Source organism: Limtongia smithiae, assembly GCF_038497785.1.
Source record: "Limtongia smithiae strain NRRL Y-17922 unplaced genomic scaffold V1518scaffold_5, whole genome shotgun sequence".
Taxonomy (NCBI): Eukaryota; Fungi; Ascomycota; class Lipomycetes; order Lipomycetales; family Lipomycetaceae; genus Limtongia; species Limtongia smithiae.
This window is the reverse complement of record NW_027117626.1, coordinates 739844-758065: the sequence shown is the minus strand read 5'-3', so window position 1 is coordinate 758065 and position 18222 is coordinate 739844. Positions and strand designations below refer to the sequence as shown.

General features: G+C 59.8%; 9 protein-coding genes across 9 annotated transcripts; 5 read left to right on the top strand and 4 right to left on the bottom strand.

Moving 5' to 3' along the window:
- The first annotated feature begins 346 nt into the window (after positions 1–346).
- Positions 347–1374, top strand: V1518DRAFT_416358 (uncharacterized protein). Its single transcript, XM_066904034.1, has 5 exons — positions 347–485; positions 569–778; positions 840–973; positions 1031–1114; positions 1172–1374. The coding sequence occupies exons 1-5, from the start codon at positions 389–391 to the stop codon at positions 1217–1219; spliced, it is 573 nt and encodes a 190-aa protein (XP_066759958.1). The 5' UTR covers positions 347–388; the 3' UTR covers positions 1220–1374.
- On the bottom strand, positions 1339–2429 carry V1518DRAFT_416355 (ubiquitin-conjugating enzyme). The gene is made up of 3 exons (XM_066904033.1): positions 2255–2429; positions 1842–2131; positions 1339–1782 (listed from the first exon to the last, which is right to left on the bottom strand). Exons 1-3 carry the CDS (start codon positions 2294–2296, stop codon positions 1656–1658), a joined length of 459 nt encoding a protein of 152 aa, XP_066759957.1. The 5' UTR covers positions 2297–2429; the 3' UTR covers positions 1339–1655.
- A 15-nt stretch (positions 2430–2444) lies between these two features.
- Positions 2445–4348, bottom strand: V1518DRAFT_416350 (acyltransferase-domain-containing protein). The gene is made up of 4 exons (XM_066904032.1): positions 3698–4348; positions 3618–3633; positions 3209–3569; positions 2445–3158 (listed from the first exon to the last, which is right to left on the bottom strand). Exons 1-4 carry the CDS (start codon positions 4270–4272, stop codon positions 2542–2544), a joined length of 1569 nt encoding a protein of 522 aa, XP_066759956.1. The 5' UTR covers positions 4273–4348; the 3' UTR covers positions 2445–2541.
- A 2396-nt stretch (positions 4349–6744) lies between these two features.
- Positions 6745–7524, top strand: V1518DRAFT_416346 (uncharacterized protein; the record flags this gene model as incomplete). Its single annotated transcript, XM_066904031.1, has 1 exon — positions 6745–7524. A coding segment is annotated over one exon (659 nt), but the record flags the coding sequence as incomplete, so codon positions are not given.
- Positions 7525–8369: 845 nt separating this feature from the next.
- On the bottom strand, positions 8370–9825 carry V1518DRAFT_416340 (GPR1/FUN34/yaaH family-domain-containing protein). The gene is made up of 2 exons (XM_066904030.1): positions 9566–9825; positions 8370–9159 (listed from the first exon to the last, which is right to left on the bottom strand). The coding sequence occupies exons 1-2, from the start codon at positions 9774–9776 to the stop codon at positions 8507–8509; spliced, it is 864 nt and encodes a 287-aa protein (XP_066759954.1). The 5' UTR covers positions 9777–9825; the 3' UTR covers positions 8370–8506.
- A 1664-nt stretch (positions 9826–11489) lies between these two features.
- Positions 11490–12773, top strand: V1518DRAFT_264175 (uncharacterized protein). Its single transcript, XM_066901023.1, has one exon. It carries the CDS (start codon positions 11740–11742, stop codon positions 12652–12654), a length of 915 nt encoding a protein of 304 aa, XP_066759953.1. The 5' UTR covers positions 11490–11739; the 3' UTR covers positions 12655–12773.
- A 573-nt stretch (positions 12774–13346) lies between these two features.
- Positions 13347–14615, top strand: V1518DRAFT_416331 (uncharacterized protein). Its single transcript, XM_066904029.1, has 3 exons — positions 13347–13798; positions 13850–14025; positions 14077–14615. The coding sequence occupies exons 1-3, from the start codon at positions 13462–13464 to the stop codon at positions 14431–14433; spliced, it is 870 nt and encodes a 289-aa protein (XP_066759952.1). The 5' UTR covers positions 13347–13461; the 3' UTR covers positions 14434–14615.
- Positions 14616–16336, top strand: V1518DRAFT_416329 (uncharacterized protein). The gene has a single exon (XM_066904028.1). The coding sequence runs from the start codon at positions 14736–14738 to the stop codon at positions 16173–16175; it is 1440 nt and encodes a 479-aa protein (XP_066759951.1). The 5' UTR covers positions 14616–14735; the 3' UTR covers positions 16176–16336.
- V1518DRAFT_416327 (mitochondrial carrier domain-containing protein) lies at positions 16196–17750 on the bottom strand. Its single transcript, XM_066904027.1, has 7 exons — positions 17591–17750; positions 17448–17485; positions 17248–17368; positions 17172–17183; positions 16980–17119; positions 16758–16927; positions 16196–16704 (listed from the first exon to the last, which is right to left on the bottom strand). The coding sequence occupies exons 1-7, from the start codon at positions 17694–17696 to the stop codon at positions 16356–16358; spliced, it is 936 nt and encodes a 311-aa protein (XP_066759950.1). The 5' UTR covers positions 17697–17750; the 3' UTR covers positions 16196–16355.
- Between the last annotated feature and the right edge of the window lie 472 nt (positions 17751–18222).

The window sequence follows — 18222 nt, the reverse complement described above, 5'->3', positions numbered from 1 at the left end:
ATACGCTTGTAGACGACCCGTAAACACACCTGGGAATGAGCGCGGAGAAGTGGTGGCTGCGACCTGGCATTGTACGCGTCGCGTGCCGTATACGCGCTGCGGCCAGAAATGCTCACGCGCATGCAATAGCAAGCACAGCCACTGCCTAGCATCTGAACTGATTACATATTCTTTTGACTTCGCTCCAGCCCTTCTACTCGGTCAAAGACCGTAGAGCGCACAAAGTGCGTACATGACGGATGCAGTGAAGGTTTACCCCTGAAGCGAATTGCCCAAAAGAGGCCTAGCGCGGTCCGCAGCGGCTTGACATAGCCACCAAATTTCGTATCTTATCCTTGGTGCTCCTCCTCGCTCCTCCTTCCTCACATCTACTTATACACGATACAACATGGGCAAGGCACAGTCGAAGCTCAGCGTCGAGCAGCTCCAGGAGCTACAGCAGTCCACCTACTTTGACCGTCGCGAGCTGCAGCAGTGGTACAAGGGCATGTGCACTATCTCCTCCTCCTCCTCCTCCTGCCCGGGGCTTGCCGGCTATCCTCTGCCTGACGCTAACACGTCCGGACAGACTTCGTCCGTGATTGTCCTTCCGGACAGCTCACGCGGCCACAGTTTCAGAAGATTTACAAGCAGTTCTTTCCGTTTGGCGATCCGACAGCTTTTGCGGAGTATGTGTTTAATGTATTCGACAACGATAGCTCTGGGAGCATCGATTTCAAAGAGTTTATCTGTGCGCTGTCGATCACCGCGCGGGGATCCGTTGAAGAGAAGTTGTTATGTATGCCGCTTTTCTAGCCGCCTCTCTTTTGCGCCGGTTCACGAGCTAATGACATGTACAGGGTCGTTCCAGTTATATGACATCAACAACGACGGCATGATTTCATACGACGAAATGCTCGCCATCGTGGAAGCGATCTACAAAATGGTCGGCTCTATGATGAAATTGCCTGAAGACGAGAGCACCCCGCAGAAGGTATGCCGGTTGTATGCATAATGTCAGACGCCTGAAACTAACGTTCCCGCTCCCCAGCGCGTTGACAAGATCTTCGCCGCGATGGACAAAGACCGAAACGGCCAACTTACCCTTGACGAGTTCAAAAAGGGTTCCCAGGATGTACGTTCTTCTCTCCGGTTCCCTCCTGACACCAGATCACCAGACTAATCCCCGCAGGACCCGACAATCGTATCAGCCCTCAACATATATGACGGGCTCGTCTAGACTCTTCCTCTCACCACACTACTGCTCCTTACAACCTCCTCGCAACCCCATCTCACTACAAGGCGTTTTGCTACCCTTTCTTGGCTCTAATTGCGTGCTTAGTAATTACCTTGTTTAAGTTTCTTTGAAATGCATTCAATTGTTCTATCTCGCGATCCCGCCCTCTCTCTCCCTAGTTACAAACCGCGACGAGGAAACAGCGGGTGAAACACGCGACAGCACCAGCCAAATCCAAACAATACATAAGAACTCCGTAAATCCGCATTGAGACACACACACACACACACACACACGAGAGATATGTTGCCGGGCGCTAGCGACGCCACGGCACAAATTCCGTCTGATTACAACCATATAAAGCCAAAGTGAATAAAAGGAGTAAACGACACAAGCAAATAAAAACGAGCAAAGTACAATAAGACTGGGAAAGACTGGTTTATGAGTCCTCCCAGCTCTTCTCGACAGTTTCGCGCACGCGCTTATCGTACTGCTTGCGATGGTCCTTGTACAAGTTCGAGGCCTCGACGTGCGCAGGACTGGCGGTATTGGGATCGTTGAGGAGACTAAATTACGCACAATGTCAGCACACAATCGGGCACAACGAGTCATGGCCATCACGCACCTCTGGATTGACGTCAAGATCGCGGCGACGTCGTATGTCGGCGACCACCTGTTCTGTAGAATATCCAAACACAGCTCACCCGACGCGTAGACGTTCGGGTGGAACATCTGCGAGATAAAACGCACGGCGGGCGGCTTGTTCGGGTACTGCTCGTCGAACTGGAGCAGCAGGCGGAAGGTGCCGTCCTCGAATGGGGTGTCGATGGGACCGATGATGACGGCGTTCCAGGTCATGACGTTATCGGAGACGGGCGAGGCGGAGACGCCGGCGGGAGGGTCTTGCTGCATGCGCTGGTGCGGGGTGTTAGTGCTGTAGAGGGACAGGGAGTGTATGACAGGCACGCGCCACGCCACGCTGTGGAGGTCGCCGGCGACGACGCTACCGCACTGCACGAGAAGAGCAGGCATACACACCTTGAAGTCGCGCATGAGGCGTCGACGGGCGGTCGTAGACATTGCGGCGATGGAGGTGTAATACTCGCGGGAGTACTGGTGGTCGAGTGCGAGCGGAAGAGGCGTAAGCGGAGAGCTGCGGACGGGGGAACCGCGAGTGTTCTCGTGGTACCTTTGGGACTTCCGTGCCCCAACCCCGCCCCCCGCGTCGTTCTTATCAGGCAACGCTCTTCATTTCGTTCATTCGTTCACTACGGCTTCTACTCTTCTTCTTTCCGACTTTGCGTCTAACGCCCATGTCCCATGACCTACCGCAGCAGCTGCCACACGCGCCATGCCACGTTCGCGGCGAGCGCGACCGTCGCAGGAAACGCATAAACCTGCAGAATCTCGCGCACGCTTTTGAGCTTGACCTCGGTGTCCACCAGCACCTCGCCGTCAAAGTGCCCGTTTGTGTAGTAACTATCCAGCAATGCGTCCTTCTCGAGCCACCGCTTCTGCAGCCAGCTCTCAAACTCGGACTCGTCCTCCAGCGGTATCGCAGCACGCGCAAAGCGGCGCCAGTGCATGTTTACCGACTTCGGCGGCCGGCCCTCGAAGTATATGGACGGCAAAGTGAAAAAATCCTGACCGAACCCGCCGCGCGGCACGCCTTCGTAAGCGACGGTGCAGTCGTATAGGTATGGCACGTTCATGTGCTTGAGCACGTAGTACAGTCCCCGTGCTCGCGGAAGGAGCAAGTGCTGCGGTTCCCGGTAGCCAAACTTTTGTGCGTACTTATGGCTCTTGTCGATGCCGGACTGCGTGATGTTTGTGCCTTCGGGGAAGATAAGAACCCACGCAGGCCAGTCGACGTCCTCGTTTATCTGCGTCACCGCGTTGTGCAGCCGCGTCTCGTCCTTCTCCCACCGGCGGGATAGGAAAACTGGCAGCGTTAGCATGAACAGTAATACATCCCCACGTGGCCAGACTTACTGAATCTAAAATACTGCATGCCCCAGCCGACGAACGGGATATTCTTCAGCGACTCCTTGAGAATGATATAAATATTCCCGTGCACATGCCCCGTGTACGCGATCCACCACATGTACAGCCAATCCGAGTAAATCTGATGATTCGCAATCAGTACCGCCTTCTCGCCAAACTTGGTCTCTATACGCCCGTCCTCGGTGCGCACGATCAGGCCGGCCACGGAGTGGTCGCCCACAACGTGAACGGGTGTCGGGCTCCACCATTGAGTCATAGTTGTAACCACGAGACCGAAGGACTGCTTCGTGTAGTCGACCCATGCGTGCGACCAGTCTTTCGAGATGAGCCGGAGCGGCCAGCCGATGAGCTGAGTTGTCAGTACTTTGCCTTGTCAAGAATTGAGTGGAATGCGCACCTGTGTGAAATTGATACTGCAGTCGGAAACGCGGGATGTCAGCACCCGCAATTGACAACCCAACTACACAGAACACATACGTGAGAACCGCGGTGGTGAAGTAAAACACGAACGACACAAACCGCACGGCCTGGAACATCTTCGGCTGCTTCGGCTTGAGCGAAGCAGCAATGTGCCGCTTCGCCAGCACCGATCCATTCAGGCCGCCGTTGACCACGCTGCCGCCGGCGCCGGCGGACGAGGATCCGTTCAGCGTGGGCACGGAGGATATTGACGAGGAGGATAGCTCTGAAGATACGCGCGAGAGCTGGGAGGAGGAAGAGACGAGGGAGGTGGGGCTGGAGGGCGTGTCGGCGCTCGCAGCGCTGCTGGTGCTTGAGCTCATAGGTACGAACTCGACGCTGTCGGACGCAAGAGGGGCCATCGGGCGTGGGGTGAAGGGGGGGGGGGGGATGGCGGTGGGTGGCTTCGCGATCGGGGGGTCGCGGCGTGCCCGGCTGACGCGGGTTGGTGGTGGTGGTGGTTGTGATTGAATGGGCGGTGGTTGGTTGCTACAGTCCGGTCTCCGCATCCTCCTCCACTCAGCCGTGCTTATCCCCCGTTGCCCACCGCCCTTCCGGGCCATCCGGCGCACCGTCCGCACCACCGTGCACATCCACACACTCACCGCCCAGTCGCGGGACTTGAGAACCCGCGCATCCCGAACACGCCGGCCGCGATCACGAGCGACCGTGCTGTGTGCTGCTGCACGGCTGCTTCCTCTCGCCGCCGCCGTGAGTGCACACGAGCAAGCCGCGGTTATGCCATATTCGTCTCGCGGCGGGGCGCTGGGGGTTTTGAGATGGCAATCTGGCACAGCGTGCCCGGGCACATGCGGCGGAAGGCAACGAGAGGTGGACGCATCATGCATGAGGGTTGGTTAATATGCGATCGGCAAGGTTAATGGGTGGAACGGTGGGGAGGGGTGGGTTTGGAACACGTAGAGTGGTTGCCCAAACAGTATAAGCAACCTTATGTACATGTCGCCTGTTTCGGTCCGCCGTGTACGCGTGATTTTGCCGCTGCAATAAACGCAGGCTAGATCCCGTGCTTCTGATGTTCACGGTAGAACGCTTGCGTTGATATGCCTACTGGCATTCGATGATCGACTGGGATCATCCGCGGCTGATTCGGAACGACCTGTGTGTGCGCGCGCAGTCCGTGATTCCGCACACACCGCTCTCAGCCCCATCGCGTGCTCGCAAGTGTCCTCCTCTTCTGGCAGATGCTCTCGTCAGGCACCCCGATATCCCAGCCCGGAGGATTGCGAATGTCCTCGGGCCGCGAGACGATTCTCGCGGCAGTCATATCACATCGGGTTAGGGCATTTAATCTTGCCAGTCTTCTCGAGCGCGGCACCGCTGGGAGCGTCCACTGGGTTCACGAGTTTGCAGGCGTGCAAGAGTGTCTCGTGGGAGCTTCGCGGCATGGCATGCACGTCCTGGATGGAACTTCGATGGGACATATCACGCCGAGGAAATTGGCACTGTCGTACTGCCAACCGACGAGACACGGCCCGGCCCGGCCCTCCTGTGCGTCACAACCTACATCTACAAGACTCTAGCAGTTGCATATCAGAATCCGTGCACGGCGAGTCTGCGATCCATCCATCTTCCACCACACTTACCCAGAAGACAGCGAAATCCGCAAGGTGCCTGCTGCTCACACTGTTCTCGGCGATGATCCGCCCCGCAGCTGTCCCTCGTCCTCTCCCCAGCCCGTCTGACCCGTCCGAGTAACAGCAAATGACTTGCGCTCGGCGGCGCGCGTGCGCTTGGATGGACGGTGGAGGGGTAGCGTGCTAAGCGAACGCCGGTGGGAGCTTCGGAGTTTATGGGACGCGCGGGGCTGCGGGGGTTGTGTTCTCGCTTCGCCCTCGCAGCGTGGTGGTTGACGGCGGGGAGAAGACTCCGCATGCCCGGCAGCGTTGCTCACAGCTCCGCTCGTTCAGTCTCCTGTTGCTGCGATATTGAGACGCGTCGCGGAACACATGCCGACGAGACTCGCCGACGAACGCGCCGCCAAACGAGCGCGACGCGCCCACACGCATGAGATCACATGCGTAGCGGCGCACGGCGACGAATTTCCATCTGATAGAAGTCAGCGTAAGCAGAGGCCAAAAAGCAAAGAGCGCTGACAAAAGGAGGGGCCGCTCTCTCGCTGAGTTCGAGCGTGCTGCGTCGTCGGACTTGTCGCGGCCGCGGACTGGCGGAGCCCCTCGTCGTGCCCCTCCGTTGGTCCTCGCACATCACCCTCTCGACGCCGGCACTCGCTATGCCCGAGTAACAAACAGGCTGGACATCCCGCGCATGGCGAGGAAGAAGACCGTTGGGCTGTCCATGCAACGCAGCCAGCGACGCAGCCAGCGACGAGCGACGACAAGGAGCACCGCGCGCCCCGCTCACCAAAGCGGCATATCTCGCGCGCCCTGGCTCCCCCCGCCCGCGCGGCGCGGGCACCATCTGCCCACTGCGCACACTACAGCGCAGCACGCTTCTGGTTCTAGCGCCAACAGGAAGAAAATCTCCCGCGCGGCCAGGGCCGCGCAAAAGAGGGGAAGCTGTGCGGGCGGGGCCGAGCGGGGCGAGGTTCAGTCGGCGACGCTTGGTCGCTACCCCGCACTTGGGGCAGGTTTAGAGTTCCGTGCCCCTCCTTCGTCCCCTCGTTCCGCGGCGGCGTTCGGTCGCGGGACTCTTTGGGAGCGCGGCAAGACGCGGTTTAGCAGTGTGGAAAGAGCGCCGTGCGCTCAACAGATTATGGCTGCAAAGCTGCAGGATCAAGCAGCGTACCGCAGGAGAGCGCGGCGGGCAGGGGAGAACAGGCGACAAGCGACGCGCAAGGCACCTCCCGCCGGAGGACAAACCTCCGTCTTCCCCGTCCGCTTTCGCGCTCGTCGGCTATATCACGAAAACGCACCATCCGCGCTGTGCGCACTAACCCTCCACCCGCCGTGCCTGCCTCTTCTCGTCTGGCTTCTTCGCCCGCCGCCTCGGACGGCCCGCCGGCGCACCGCGCCGGACCGCTTGGACACGGGGCTCGCTCCTCGTGCGCCGGTCGGGGTCGCGTCGCATGCCCGAATCGGGCATGCCGATGTGTCGCGCAGGGCCATGGCACCCTAGCGATCCCGCATCTGACCCAGGAGCTGGTCTGCGATGGCATGCACGTTGCGAGGCGGTGGGAAGCGCAGAGAAGCCGCGCGACACGCGCTGCGAGTGCCGCGGGTTGTCTTGCGCGGACCTCGCAGCGCGTCGTCTCTTCTTGGTCATCAGCCTGGGACGCGTAGATCGCTTCTGCAGCAGAGTACGTGCTACAGAGTACAGAACACCAGCCGACACGCAGAAGCCCCGGGACGCAGAGAGCGCAGGGCCCGAGAAGCCAGCCAGCTCCCGGAGCAGCTCACCAACACGCTACCCCAAGACGCGAACACAGCGCCGTGAGAGAAGAATGGCGTGGGAAGAACCAGGCCGGAGGGGTAGATCTGTGTTACCCGAAACCGCCGCGGTACGCCTGTGTCTGGAGAACGCGGCGACCCCGCACATCGGACCGCCCTTCTGCCAGGCGCAGCAGCCGGCGACGCGGCACAGCAGTCGCATGCATGCTCACAGCAGCAGACAGCGCCAGACGGACGAAGGAGCGAAGGAGACGCAAGACGTGCCGCGGCGCGTTCGGCCGGGATCACTTGGGAGCAACCAGCACCGAGGGACGGCGACGCGCAACGGGCGACGGTGCCGCGGCGGGGAGGGGTAAAATGGCCGCCGAGCCCATAGCCCTCGTGTAACCCCTCCTTCTCTGCCAACGGCACCGCCATTCCGCCGCCCTTTAGGATTTCGCCCACCTCCGCCGCCGCCGCCGCCGCCGCCGCCGTCACGTCCTGCTCCGCAGTGTACGGTCCGGAAACCGACCCGGGACTGTCGTCGTGTCGGCGCAGCCCTCCGACGGGGCAGACCCGTGCCCCGCACCCCGCCTCGCTTCGCGGCATGGCCTGGCCCCCCGCCGCGGTGTAGTGTATATCAGTGGCCCGACGCCCACACCCTCGCGCGCGTAGTCTTTTCGCGTCGCTCTTGCCTCGCCGGCGCTGTTGCCCTGCCATGTCGCACACACCGCAGACATATGATATCCTGGCTCTCGCGCCGCTTGAGCTTGTCAGTACTCAGCCTCGCGGCGCACTCTCGCCTGCGCGCACCCTCCCTCGGCTCGCGGCCGCGCCCTGGTCGCCGATATACCCCCGCCGCTCCTCGCCGCTATGCCCAAACGATACCCATCGCCGGCTTATACCCTCTTCTGGGCCTTGACAGGCGTATGCTCGCGTGGTATTGCGGTGGTATCTCTCTCCTCATCCGTCGTCACGTGCACCCGCGGTGTGTGTGCGAACGTCGCGGCGTGTCGCCCGGGGGCGGGGGAGAACGCGTCTGGATATCTTCAGAAAGGTACGCCGGTGCGTGGTATCGTCGTTGTTAGGTGCGTGGCTGGCACTCGGCGATGGAAGACATGCAGCTGGCGCAGGATCTACGATGAGCGCAGGGAGCGCGACCGTTGTGCTTATGACCACCCCCTTGTGCCGCTCATCGCGCTACGCCTCCGCGCGCACGCCGAGCCTGCGCGCAGGTTCTCCGTTCCGCCGCATCACGACTAGCCGACAAAGTGCTATCTATACCACTGCAATCTCTTACTTTATACCCCGCCCAGAAGCACTGAGAGCGCAGAGCAATACCGGTTTTAAGAACGCATATTCCTGAACATGCTTTACTAATTTGAGAACTAATTGCAACAAGAGACCGCACGAGCCAGTCGCACTTTAATGACAACCAACAATCCGAAAACAAAGAAACAATTACAATTTATATGGCCGTTTAGTGGGACTTGTTCTTGCGGGGGAAGAGCGGGCTCCAAGGCATGGGGACAGCCTTGACGACGAATAACGAGTTCTCGTGGGTGGCGAGACCAGCGAACGCGTTGTAGAACGCAGCGAACGCGGAGAAGAGACCAAAGTACCCGCCGGCACGCGTGAGTCCGAGGTGCGGGTTGCCGTCGGAGTCAGGGTACAAGTGGCCGATGCCGAGTAGCAGGAACGCCATGTCGAGACTGAAGAACAGGAAGAAGAAGGCGACTGTGGACTTCAGCGTGCACAGCAACAGGCCGAATGTGAAGATGAACCACGCCAGGAGGAACATGGCCAACATGGTATTCAGACCTTTCGTGTCGTCGCCGTACGCAGAGACAATGCCGAACGCGTCGGTCTCGATGGCACCGAACGCCAGCCAGAAGCCGCCGAAGGACGACAGCGCGGTAGCACCGAAGGTGTTTTCCAGGAGCATCTCCCACATACCAGCGCAGAGCTGGATGAAGCCGCCATAGAAGTACGCAAGGCCGATGACGACCGAAGCGGAGGTGACGCCCCGGACGTTCACATTGGCCATGCACAGCACGAAGGTTGTCAGGCCGAAGGCGGACAGGCCAAGCGGCGCGGGGTTGGCGAACTTGCGCGACGGCGGGTAGTTGTATCCTGTTCAGGGGGTCAGCATCACATCAACGACGAAGCCGCGAAGCATCATAGCGGAGGAACAGTGCGAGCGTGGTGGTGAACAAGGTAAGTGCGTGTGAACGAGATCGGAGCCAGGACGGAGCCCGTGATGCCAGAGACGCGGGTGCGTGATGGCAGGGACGCGCTCGGAGGCTAACACGGAGACGCAGGACCAATCGCCACGCAGAACGACTCCGGCGCGACGCCGGCGCGGCACGCATTGCCGTCCTAAACGCCCGATCCAGAACCCATCACGACCACCCCTCGACCAGTATATAACCCCGAGCTCCTCCTGGGGACCTCTCGCACATGTTCACACGCTCGCTGCTGCTGCGCTCCTCTCGCTGACACTCCGCGCCGCATGGCGTGGAAGGATGGGGGGACATACCAGGGTTAAGGGTACCGCCGAACGCCGCAAAGAGCTCCTTGCGCGAGACCCAGTTGTCACCAATCTTGATGAGGTCGGGGTCCTCGTGGTGGGTCTCGATGTGGCGGATGGGGTACGTCTGGGACTCGAGGTCGATGGTCTCCTTGTCGGCGTTGGGGAGCATGTCCTTCTCGACAGTGGGAGCAGTGGAGGCAGAGGTGTCGCTGGACATTGTGGGTGAGTGTGGGAGAGATGCAAGGTGCGATGCGAGATGCTGAGTTGGTGGACGGGAGTGCAGCGGCGGGGGACGGGGACAATTTTAAGCGTGGCCAGAGGAGGGGTAAGAGCTGGGGAAGGCGGGGGCGCGCAGGAGGCGAAAGAGGGGTTCTGACAAATGGGGCGATTCGGAGCAGCGGACAGCACAGCGTGAGGGGTTGCAGCGGGGAGTGCGCAGGCGAGCTGTGCGAGCTGCTCGCTGCCCGTGGAACCTGGGGAAAATGTTTGCCGCTCCTAGCCGTGCTGGACTGATTACTACTCCTTCTGCATCACGGGTTCTTTCCATTTGGCGATTACTCCACGCCCTTCGTGCCTGCGCGCGTCTGCGTCTTCTGCCTGTCGCGACCGCCTTCTTCGGTGCGTGTCCTCCGCGACTGCGGGGTGCGGTGCTCCGTGGAGGCAGGGCGTGGCACGCAGACAGACGACGCCGGCCATGCTCGCCACGGTGGCGTTCGTTCCGCCGGCTTTGTCATGTTCCGCGGCCGTGTGGCGCCCTTGGCTGTGGCGCACCCGCAGACGCCGGCATCAGCAGCCGCTGATTGGCCAGCGCGTGCGCGTTGCGCATGGTCTCTGTTCTTCTGTCTCGCGTCTCCGCCATGTTCCTCCGGCCGCCCGGGCAGGAGATGTCTCGTCCTCCTGCTAGCCGACCGGACTTCCGCTGCTGGCAGGGCAGTGCCCGCAGCCATGCGCTGCCGCGCATGGCGTGTTTTTGGACGAATAACATCTTTTTTCCAATTCTTTAATTATCAGGGCCAAGCCTGCGGAGGAAAGGCATAGCAGCGACGGCCGCGAGGACGGGGGCCAATTGTGTCACGGCGGGCTACGCGCGCTGTGGCGGTGCGCGGGGAAGTGAGCGACGGCCGGATGCGCCTGCTTTGGGCGAAGTGGTCAGACCGTCGCCACAGCGACGGCGGTCTCCGGTCACGGGAGCGGGCGCGCCGCAGTCAGACGCCGCGAGCCAGTCGGAGACGGCGGCCAGCGGTCAGCGCCGTGGGAGCGGCGCGGGGAGCACGGCGGCGGCTGCTGAGGACGGCCACATGGTGCGCGCCCACCGGAGCCCAGCGCAAGGCATGCGGCCGCGGGTTGGGGAGCACGGCGGCGGTGGTCATGAGGGCGACGGAGGAGCGCGGCAGCTCGCGTCGGACAGTGCTGCCTCCTGCAGGACGTGCTCTCCACGCTTCTCTCCCTCCCACCCTCCCACCCTTCCCTCTCCCTCCCTCCCCGCTCGAGCAGTAATTCCATGGACGCTTTCTGCTGCCGCTGCCTCTGCTGCTGCTGTGCATGTGGCACTGTGCACTTCTGCCGCTGTCCACACAGCGCACCAGCATGGAGCACACGAGCGGCGAGTCCCCTTCCGACGGGAGTCGCTGTGCCGCGGTAAACGGCCCGTGCGCACGACGTAGTGTCTGCGTGTTCGCATTTAGCGCGCGCTGTGGCGCAGCAGCTCAGGGCACCGCCGCGCCCGTATTTCGCGAGCGCGCCCGCTTCGATCGCACGCCGCATTTTGCTCTGCTGCCCTTTCTTGATCCCTTGCGCAGTCTGTGGCTTGTTCGCGTCCGGAGCCCTCTCGGTGCGCGTCGGCTGCGTGTTTCGCGCGTGCTGCGTGCTCTCTCTGCCATACCCCCGCTCTATATGCCTTCCTGTCCGCCGCTGCGCTCCTGCGTTCTGTTCTCTGAGTCCCAGTTCGCGCGCCCGCGAACTGCGCGCATCGTCCGGGCGCGCAGTGCTGGAAGGGGGCCGTGGGCAGTGCTGCGGGCGAGCACCCGGCGTGTCGTGTGCCACCGCCGTCTGCGCGTTGTTCTGCGTTAGCGACCTCTGCTGGGCACTCCTGTTTCGCATGGTCGCGCTGGCGCGCGCGGTCCGCGTGCGCGAGCTGCTGTCCCGCGCGCCGGGCCGCTCTAGAGACGTGTCGCGAAGGGATGTGTTTGCTATGTTTGCTATCTTGTTTGCTGGATATCGCCGAAGGCAGTGTCGCGTACTCGCGGCGTGTACGCGCGACAAGTGGCTTCTTCAGGCCGCTCCGCGGCGGCTGGCCAGCGAATGGAGATCTAGATGTGATTCCCCCGCACTTTCCTGGTAGTCCAACCGCGCAGCGCGACGATGCCAACGGCCCCTTCATCCCAGGTGCCTGGCCGGCTGGTCTCGCCGCCCCCGCCTCATCTCACGACCCACCGTCTCGCGTTTCCCTTGCCGTAGCGTTGATCCTTTTGTGCGCGTCCGTGTCAGACAGCCGACGCGTGCTGCACCGGTGCACATCCTTTGATTGGAGGATTCTGTCTTGCTGCAGCTGGCTGGCGTGCGCACGAAAATGCGGGGAAGCGTGCGGGGTCGTCTCGTGGTGCACTCTGTCCGCCATGCCATGCAGGGCCGGCTCGCTTGCTTGCTCGTGGCTTGTGTCATCTGAGAAGCCGATGGGAGATTGCAGCGGCCTCTGCGAGGCTGTATCTTGTATGTTTGGGGTCGCGAAGCTCGTGCCGTTCGTGTTCGTGTTGTGTAGAGGTGTGCACTGTTGGTGGCGATCAAGCGCCGGCCAGCTACATTCGCATTCTGAGCGCAAGCGCTGCTTAGCGATGATCGCGTCCAGAGACACGCGAATGCACTTGTTCTCCCGTGAGCGAAAGCTGCACTTTCGCTGCGTGCCGCTACGCACTGGCTACGGCGGTCCATCGCGGGATTTGTCGGTCTCCAACGTGCTCTGCGTCCTGAGTTCAAGTTGTCATCACATGGTGGGGGCGGCGCTACATCATGTCGCGACTTGCAAGCGCGCATGGCTGGGGCAAGTCGGGCCACTGGTTTGTAAATTACGACGTGGATCTCACCTTGTGAACAGATAATCGGGCGGCCCGTCGCGGCGGTGGTGGTATCCTACGCGATGCTACAGCGAAACAGTTAGTTAGTAACCACGGTCTCTGGAATTTTTGGGATTTGCGGTCTGTAGCGCGCGATTCTCTAATCTCTCGGTTCCAACAGATGGACAATATTGTATTGTGTAATTCTTGAAAGCGTGGTATCTGTCGCGGCGCGCACTTAGAAAACATCCCCTATATTCTCCACTCTCTCGTGTGCCCCCTATCAAACGACATGAAGAAAGCCGTTCGCACACAACACAGGCCCTCTTCGAGCATCTGCAGCGTACGTGGCACTGGTATTCGAACAGCGTGGTGCTGTTAGGACCAAGTGCGCCATGCGCGTGCTTCTCTGTCCGTCAACGCGGATCTCAGTAGTGACAGTGTAGCTGCAACCACCGCCAAAGTAGCACATATCGACAGTGCACACCGTGTGAACCTTTAGCAAAGCAGACTGCTGTCTCATAGGCGTGGATGGTATAGCTCCCACGTGCGTGTTTACATGTCGAAGGGCAACCACGACCGGCCACAGCTGGTTCTCCTCCGTGTAGCGTTCACATAGCTCGTCCCCTCTGCACCCACAATTTCAGAAACACACTAGCGGGGGGGCGTGTAAACAGAGCATGATCTAACAGCATGGAGCAGCAAACAGACAGCAGCGCGCACCGAACGTCGTCTTTGGACCCATCAAAAAAGTTGTGCGGCTTAGACAGTCGCAGTTGACATCAGTACTCCTCGACGCCTAACAACCTTCCCACCACCCTACCGCTACCCCATCCACAGCGCACAATCAACATGATGAACCTCCCACCACCCTCACAGATGATGACAGACCCCAACATGAACGTGCTATGGTCTAGTCTTGTCGAGCTTTCATCCACATTAAACGCGAACAGGGAAGCGACCGCGCGCTTGTTTCGCCTGGCCGAGTCCGTCGGGAATACCTCGACTGCGGCACTGGCGGCCGCGGCGACGACGAATGCGGGCGCGGTAGTGGATGGGCTGAAGAGGCGGGTGGCGGGGTTGCAGGGTATTGAGGAGGGGGTGCGGTGTGCTGATCTTAGGGCGTATAGATTGATGACTGACGACTGCGTGCAGGGCGATGGGGGACTGCAAATCGATTCTGAATTGCGTGAGCACTCGCTTTCACCTTTGCGTTGTGGATCTTGACTAACGTGCGCAGCGCTGAGCCAATCTCTGAGCAAACTCGACGAATCCGCATCCGCGCTTGTCAACGACAACGAGATGCTCCGGCGCCAACTCGATATGTACCGTCGCGAGCGCGACGATCTCGACGTTCTCACGCAGCAATATGACCACACTCTCTCGCGCATCATGGGCGCCTTGCGGGAGTACACCGTATGTCCTGTCCCTGTGTGTCCTCGTGATCCCGTGCTAATGATGCGGTAGACAAGCCAGGCCGACTCGGTCATCGGCATCCACAAAGCGTACGACAACAAACTCGACGAAGAACGGACGCGATATCAAGCACTGTACGATCTCTATTCGGAGCAAGAACAACGGATCAAAGGACTTGCGGAGTCACTCAACCAAGCGTACAGATACAGCTGCGCCGGCTCGGGAGATTACTCGCCCGATCTTGTTCCCACCTCGACCCCAGCCGCGGCGAACGCAGCAGCGGTGCCGCCGGCGCACCATTCATCCAGTGGGGAGATGACGGAGGTCGAGATGTTGTACCAGACCATATACGCGCTGGAGACGGAGAATCGGGGACTAAAGCGGATCTTGGGCATAGACAAGCAATGATGATTTTGTGTATGTATTTGTATGCGGGTTGTTCCGCTGCGTGTTTATGATAGGGCATGGAGAATGGAGTTTTGTGCTTGCAGTCGCGGATTGACCTAGAGAGCTGGGTGGTTGCAGAGAACTAGCGGAGCCGCGAAAACGAACTCCCAAGAACAGGGTTTAGCGATGGGGTTTTTGGCCCAGACCAACCTCCCGCTCCCGCAGGAGATCGCCCTCTAAATTGCTCACTCGATCAACAGCACCTGCTTACATATCCTCTATATCCTTGATGTACTTCTACTAAATCATCCCAGACAACAGAAATGCCGGGGATCTCTCTGTGCTGCAACACCGCCGCGACGGCGTTGTCGGGCGGCGTACTTGTGGCGGCGGCGCAACATAGTCGTGTGCTGTTATTACTCGTGCATCATGGAGACACCGGCGCGATGGTGTGCGAGAGAAGCGGCACAGTGGGGGGAATTGCGTATCGAGGATTCGCGACGACGGCTCCGGCGGCTGCGGTGGGCGGGAGTACGCCGATGCGGTGCACGCGACAACCACGACGGGCAACAACGAGTACATCGCCATTCCTTACGCGTGCATTCTCAAACACCCGCGGACGAGCGGCATACGCGTCGTCGTCACCCGATACAAGTGGGAGCTACGCCGACCGAATCACCGCGACCATGCTGCGCTGGCCCACAAAGCTCAACCCCACGCCATACGACATCTTCCACATGCAGCGCGGGGACAAATTCAACACTACTGAGCTCAAGCGGCGGTATTTCTTCATGGTAAAGATGTATCACCCCGACACTGCGGTGGGTGCCATGGAAGGGGATGATGCGGTGAATGCGGCGATGCGGGATCGCAGCACCAGCGACGCGGCGGAGAGTATCATGCGTGATAGGTTCCATCGGATCGTGGAGGCGTATGCATTACTCAGCGATCCTGCGCGACGGAAGACCTATGACGTGCTTGGTATGGGCTGGAGCTATAGCAACGCCGACAAAGTTGCCGCTCAGCCTAGGAAGACAAAGCCGACGTACACGGTGTATCGGCATGACCCGTTTAGCTACGAACGCATGTGGGCATCCGGCCAGACGACAGATAGCAACGGTCGTCCGCCGCCACCGCCGAAGGAGAAACCGATCGACCACGAGAAGAACATGCGTACGCTCATGTACATCGTTTTGTTGGTGACTGCGATCACGTTCGTGCAGAGTCTCGCGGTGATGTCGTGGCCGTATAAACAGCGCGTATTGCGGAACTTCTCGAAAGATCCGTCGGTCGGCTCCGACATTTTTGCAAAGTACAGTGGCGTCGAGCCGGATGGGCTGTATATGCCGGAACCGGCTCCGGTGCCGGTACATGATGCGGAGCATCCATATACGACAAAGGCAGAACGACTCGCGTTTTTGCGCAGCACAAACAGCGATCTCGCTGTTTCCGCCAATACCTCCTCAGCACCGCCTGTTCCCATAAGCAAGCCACGCTCGGATCTGAATACCAACCCCCGCGCGCGTGTGCGTAATATCTTTGAAGACCTGCACGAGCGCGCTGTGCGGGACGGCATCGATCGCGATTCCAAAGCGTTCACCGAGCTCGAGACGAAATACCTCGCCGAGTGTCGGGAGTGCCTTGTGCGCGAGCGGTACCCGCTTGCGAAGATGCGCGCCTTGGGACGGATTGCGATTGATTTGGACGCGGATTACGATAAGTTGCGCTGTGCGGCTGCAAAAGCGGGAGAGTCTAAATTGTGATGATTTTTTTTTTGACGCGGGTGGTGGTGGTGATATACCATGCATATAGTTCGGTGTGGTGGCGGGGGTTTGGTGTTTTGGCATGGCATTCAGAAGGTAGCTAGTTTAATTTATATCTATACAGCGTCTCGCGCGGCTGTGTACATGCGACTCTGTTTATATTTACTGCAGCGCTGAGTTTTATCCAAACGCGCGCATTGCGAGCTCGAAAGCATAGAAGGTGCTCGCGTTGACAGGCGCGGCACGCAGAATGGTAGGCACGAACCCGCGGAAGAAACCTTTGATGCCGAATGTTGCGTATGTCTTTTTGATGCAGTCGAATGCACCCGCGTATTGTCGTTTTAGCGGGTCGATGCTGTCGGCTTGCATTTTTGATTTGACGACGTCGAACTGGTAGGAGCAGATCCAGACACTGTAGCCGGCAAGACCGCCGTAAATGCATAGCCTGTATCCGGGTATCTCTGTGCGCGTGATGGCGTTGTTCCGCATGTCGCGGTTGACGAGGTACTCGTAAGTCAAAAAGTAGATTCTACACGATTTAGCGGGAAGTACTTGCAAACGCATGCATGCATGACGACATACCCCATTCCGTGGGCCTCACGCCAGCATGTGGGCACGAATCCATGGTATATATTTCTGTACCCGCCGAGGCGGACGAGTTGCTTGATGACGTCGACGGGGCCGGAAAATTGCCGAGGGGTGGCCGCGGTCTGGGTTTGTAAACGAATTCTGATGTGCTCGATTGGGGTGGCCTGGGGGAGAGTGAGCACCAACATGTATCACAAACTGGAATAATAGACATACGAGTAGACTGTTCGCGAGGCCGGCGGTGACACCGGACAGGTAGAACTGGTTGTACTGCAGGGCGGCGGGTTGGCCTGATGCGAGGTTGCGGGAGGTGAATAGCCGCTTCATGCCCTCGAAGATACCGAATTGCAGTGAGACTGGTGAATTAGACGGACATATTATGGGCGATAAATTATGCTGCAATCATACCGCAGACACCGACTGTAAGCGGCTCGAGGTTAGCAAATTGCGGCGCACGCGAACACGGAACAAGTGCAACACACACCTCCGACCAACGGGGTCAAGGTGCCCTTGTAGAAGGCCAATGGGCCTTCGGTTTTCATGAGTTGCCGGATGACATCGCTGGCGCCGGCGTAGGTACCGGGAGGTGCGCTCTGGAGACGGACCTGCGGACGAGTGAGCGGGGAGTTGATTTATAAGGGGATGGCGCGCCTCTGAGTGAGCCGTGGGCGGGGGCGGGTATACCTTTGTTGTGTCAAAAGGCTGACCAACGAGAACTTGGGCTGGGACAGAGTGTGAGTAATTACGCAACGCTGAGAACAATGGATAACCATTGCGTCGCGTGACGAGATAGTGGTTGTTAATGAGCAAGACAAGTGGTTACGCACCGATGCCGCCGCAGGTGCCCGCACCGACGTCCTTAGCGACGCGCAGCCAGCTCTGGGAGTCGTTGAGCTCCACCGCCTCGATGATCTGGGCCTCTGACTGTTCCATTGGTGTGTGGATGGGGCTGGTGATGCGGATGCCGTTGAGGGGAGTACACAATTACTGGGACATGATGGTGGGGCGAACAAAATAAATTTAGAGTTTGCGCCCCATTGTGCTCAGGGTGCGCTGACAGAACAAGGGACTGGTAGCGCACGTGCAGCAATGTCAGCAGAGGGGCTTGTGGAGAGTAGCCGAACGACACAAGCCTGTGACAAGTCGTCGCCGCAACACGCATCGCGAGACGGTCACACGCGCTCGCAGCACCGCTGACATCGCCCCTCCTCTCCTCCGTACGCCGCCGTAAGATTGTGCAATTTGCTTAGGTTCCAGACTGCGGACCGCGGTCGATTCCACTTTGGCCCGTTTGGTCGATTAATTTGTGGGCATCGAACGAGGCCAGATTTGCGGCGGGTCAGACCCGGGCCTGTCACTCTCGGCGCATAAAGCATCCTTTGCGCACGACACGTTGCACGTTGGCCCGGCAACGCATCGACCGTGGCCCCGGGTCCGCTCGCTTGACGTTACGCAAGCA

Bases quoted from the DNA above. Each gene is read 5' to 3' on its own strand.
- V1518DRAFT_416358 (XM_066904034.1), top strand. From the start codon at position 389: ATGGGCAAGGCACAGTCGAAGCTCAGCGTCGAGCAGCTCCAGGAGCTA. The intron at 486-568 runs GCATGTGCACTA...ACGTCCGGACAG, and splicing joins GCTGCAGCAGTGGTACAAGG to ACTTCGTCCGTGATTGTCCT. The intron at 974-1,030 runs GTATGCCGGTTG...CCCGCTCCCCAG, and splicing joins ACGAGAGCACCCCGCAGAAG to CGCGTTGACAAGATCTTCGC.
- V1518DRAFT_416355 (XM_066904033.1), bottom strand. From the start codon at position 2,296: ATGTCTACGACCGCCCGTCGACGCCTCATGCGCGACTTCAAG. The intron at 2,132-2,254 runs GTGTGTATGCCT...ACCCCGCACCAG, and splicing joins GCCTCATGCGCGACTTCAAG to CGCATGCAGCAAGACCCTCC. The intron at 1,783-1,841 runs GTGCGTGATGGC...TGCGTAATTTAG, and splicing joins ATCTTGACGTCAATCCAGAG to TCTCCTCAACGATCCCAATA.
- V1518DRAFT_416329 (XM_066904028.1), top strand. From the start codon at position 14,736: ATGCCGGGGATCTCTCTGTGCTGCAACACCGCCGCGACGGCGTTGTCG.
- V1518DRAFT_416327 (XM_066904027.1), bottom strand. From the start codon at position 17,696: ATGGAACAGTCAGAGGCCCAGATCATCGAGGCGGTGGAGCTCAACGAC. The intron at 16,928-16,979 runs GTATGTCTATTA...ACTCTCCCCCAG, and splicing joins GCCTCGCGAACAGTCTACTC to GCCACCCCAATCGAGCACAT. The intron at 16,705-16,757 runs GTATGTCGTCAT...TAAATCGTGTAG, and splicing joins CGTGAGGCCCACGGAATGGG to AATCTACTTTTTGACTTACG.
- V1518DRAFT_416350 (XM_066904032.1), bottom strand. From the start codon at position 4,272: ATGTGCACGGTGGTGCGGACGGTGCGCCGGATGGCCCGGAAGGGCGGT. The intron at 3,159-3,208 runs GTAAGTCTGGCC...TAACGCTGCCAG, and splicing joins CATGCAGTATTTTAGATTCA to TTTTCCTATCCCGCCGGTGG.
- V1518DRAFT_264175 (XM_066901023.1), top strand. From the start codon at position 11,740: ATGTGTTTGCTATGTTTGCTATCTTGTTTGCTGGATATCGCCGAAGGC.
- V1518DRAFT_416331 (XM_066904029.1), top strand. From the start codon at position 13,462: ATGATGAACCTCCCACCACCCTCACAGATGATGACAGACCCCAACATG. The intron at 13,799-13,849 runs GTGAGCACTCGC...TAACGTGCGCAG, and splicing joins GCAAATCGATTCTGAATTGC to CGCTGAGCCAATCTCTGAGC. The intron at 14,026-14,076 runs GTATGTCCTGTC...ATGATGCGGTAG, and splicing joins GCGCCTTGCGGGAGTACACC to ACAAGCCAGGCCGACTCGGT.
- V1518DRAFT_416340 (XM_066904030.1), bottom strand. From the start codon at position 9,776: ATGTCCAGCGACACCTCTGCCTCCACTGCTCCCACTGTCGAGAAGGAC. The intron at 9,160-9,565 runs GTATGTCCCCCC...CCCCCTGAACAG, and splicing joins CGGCGGTACCCTTAACCCTG to GATACAACTACCCGCCGTCG.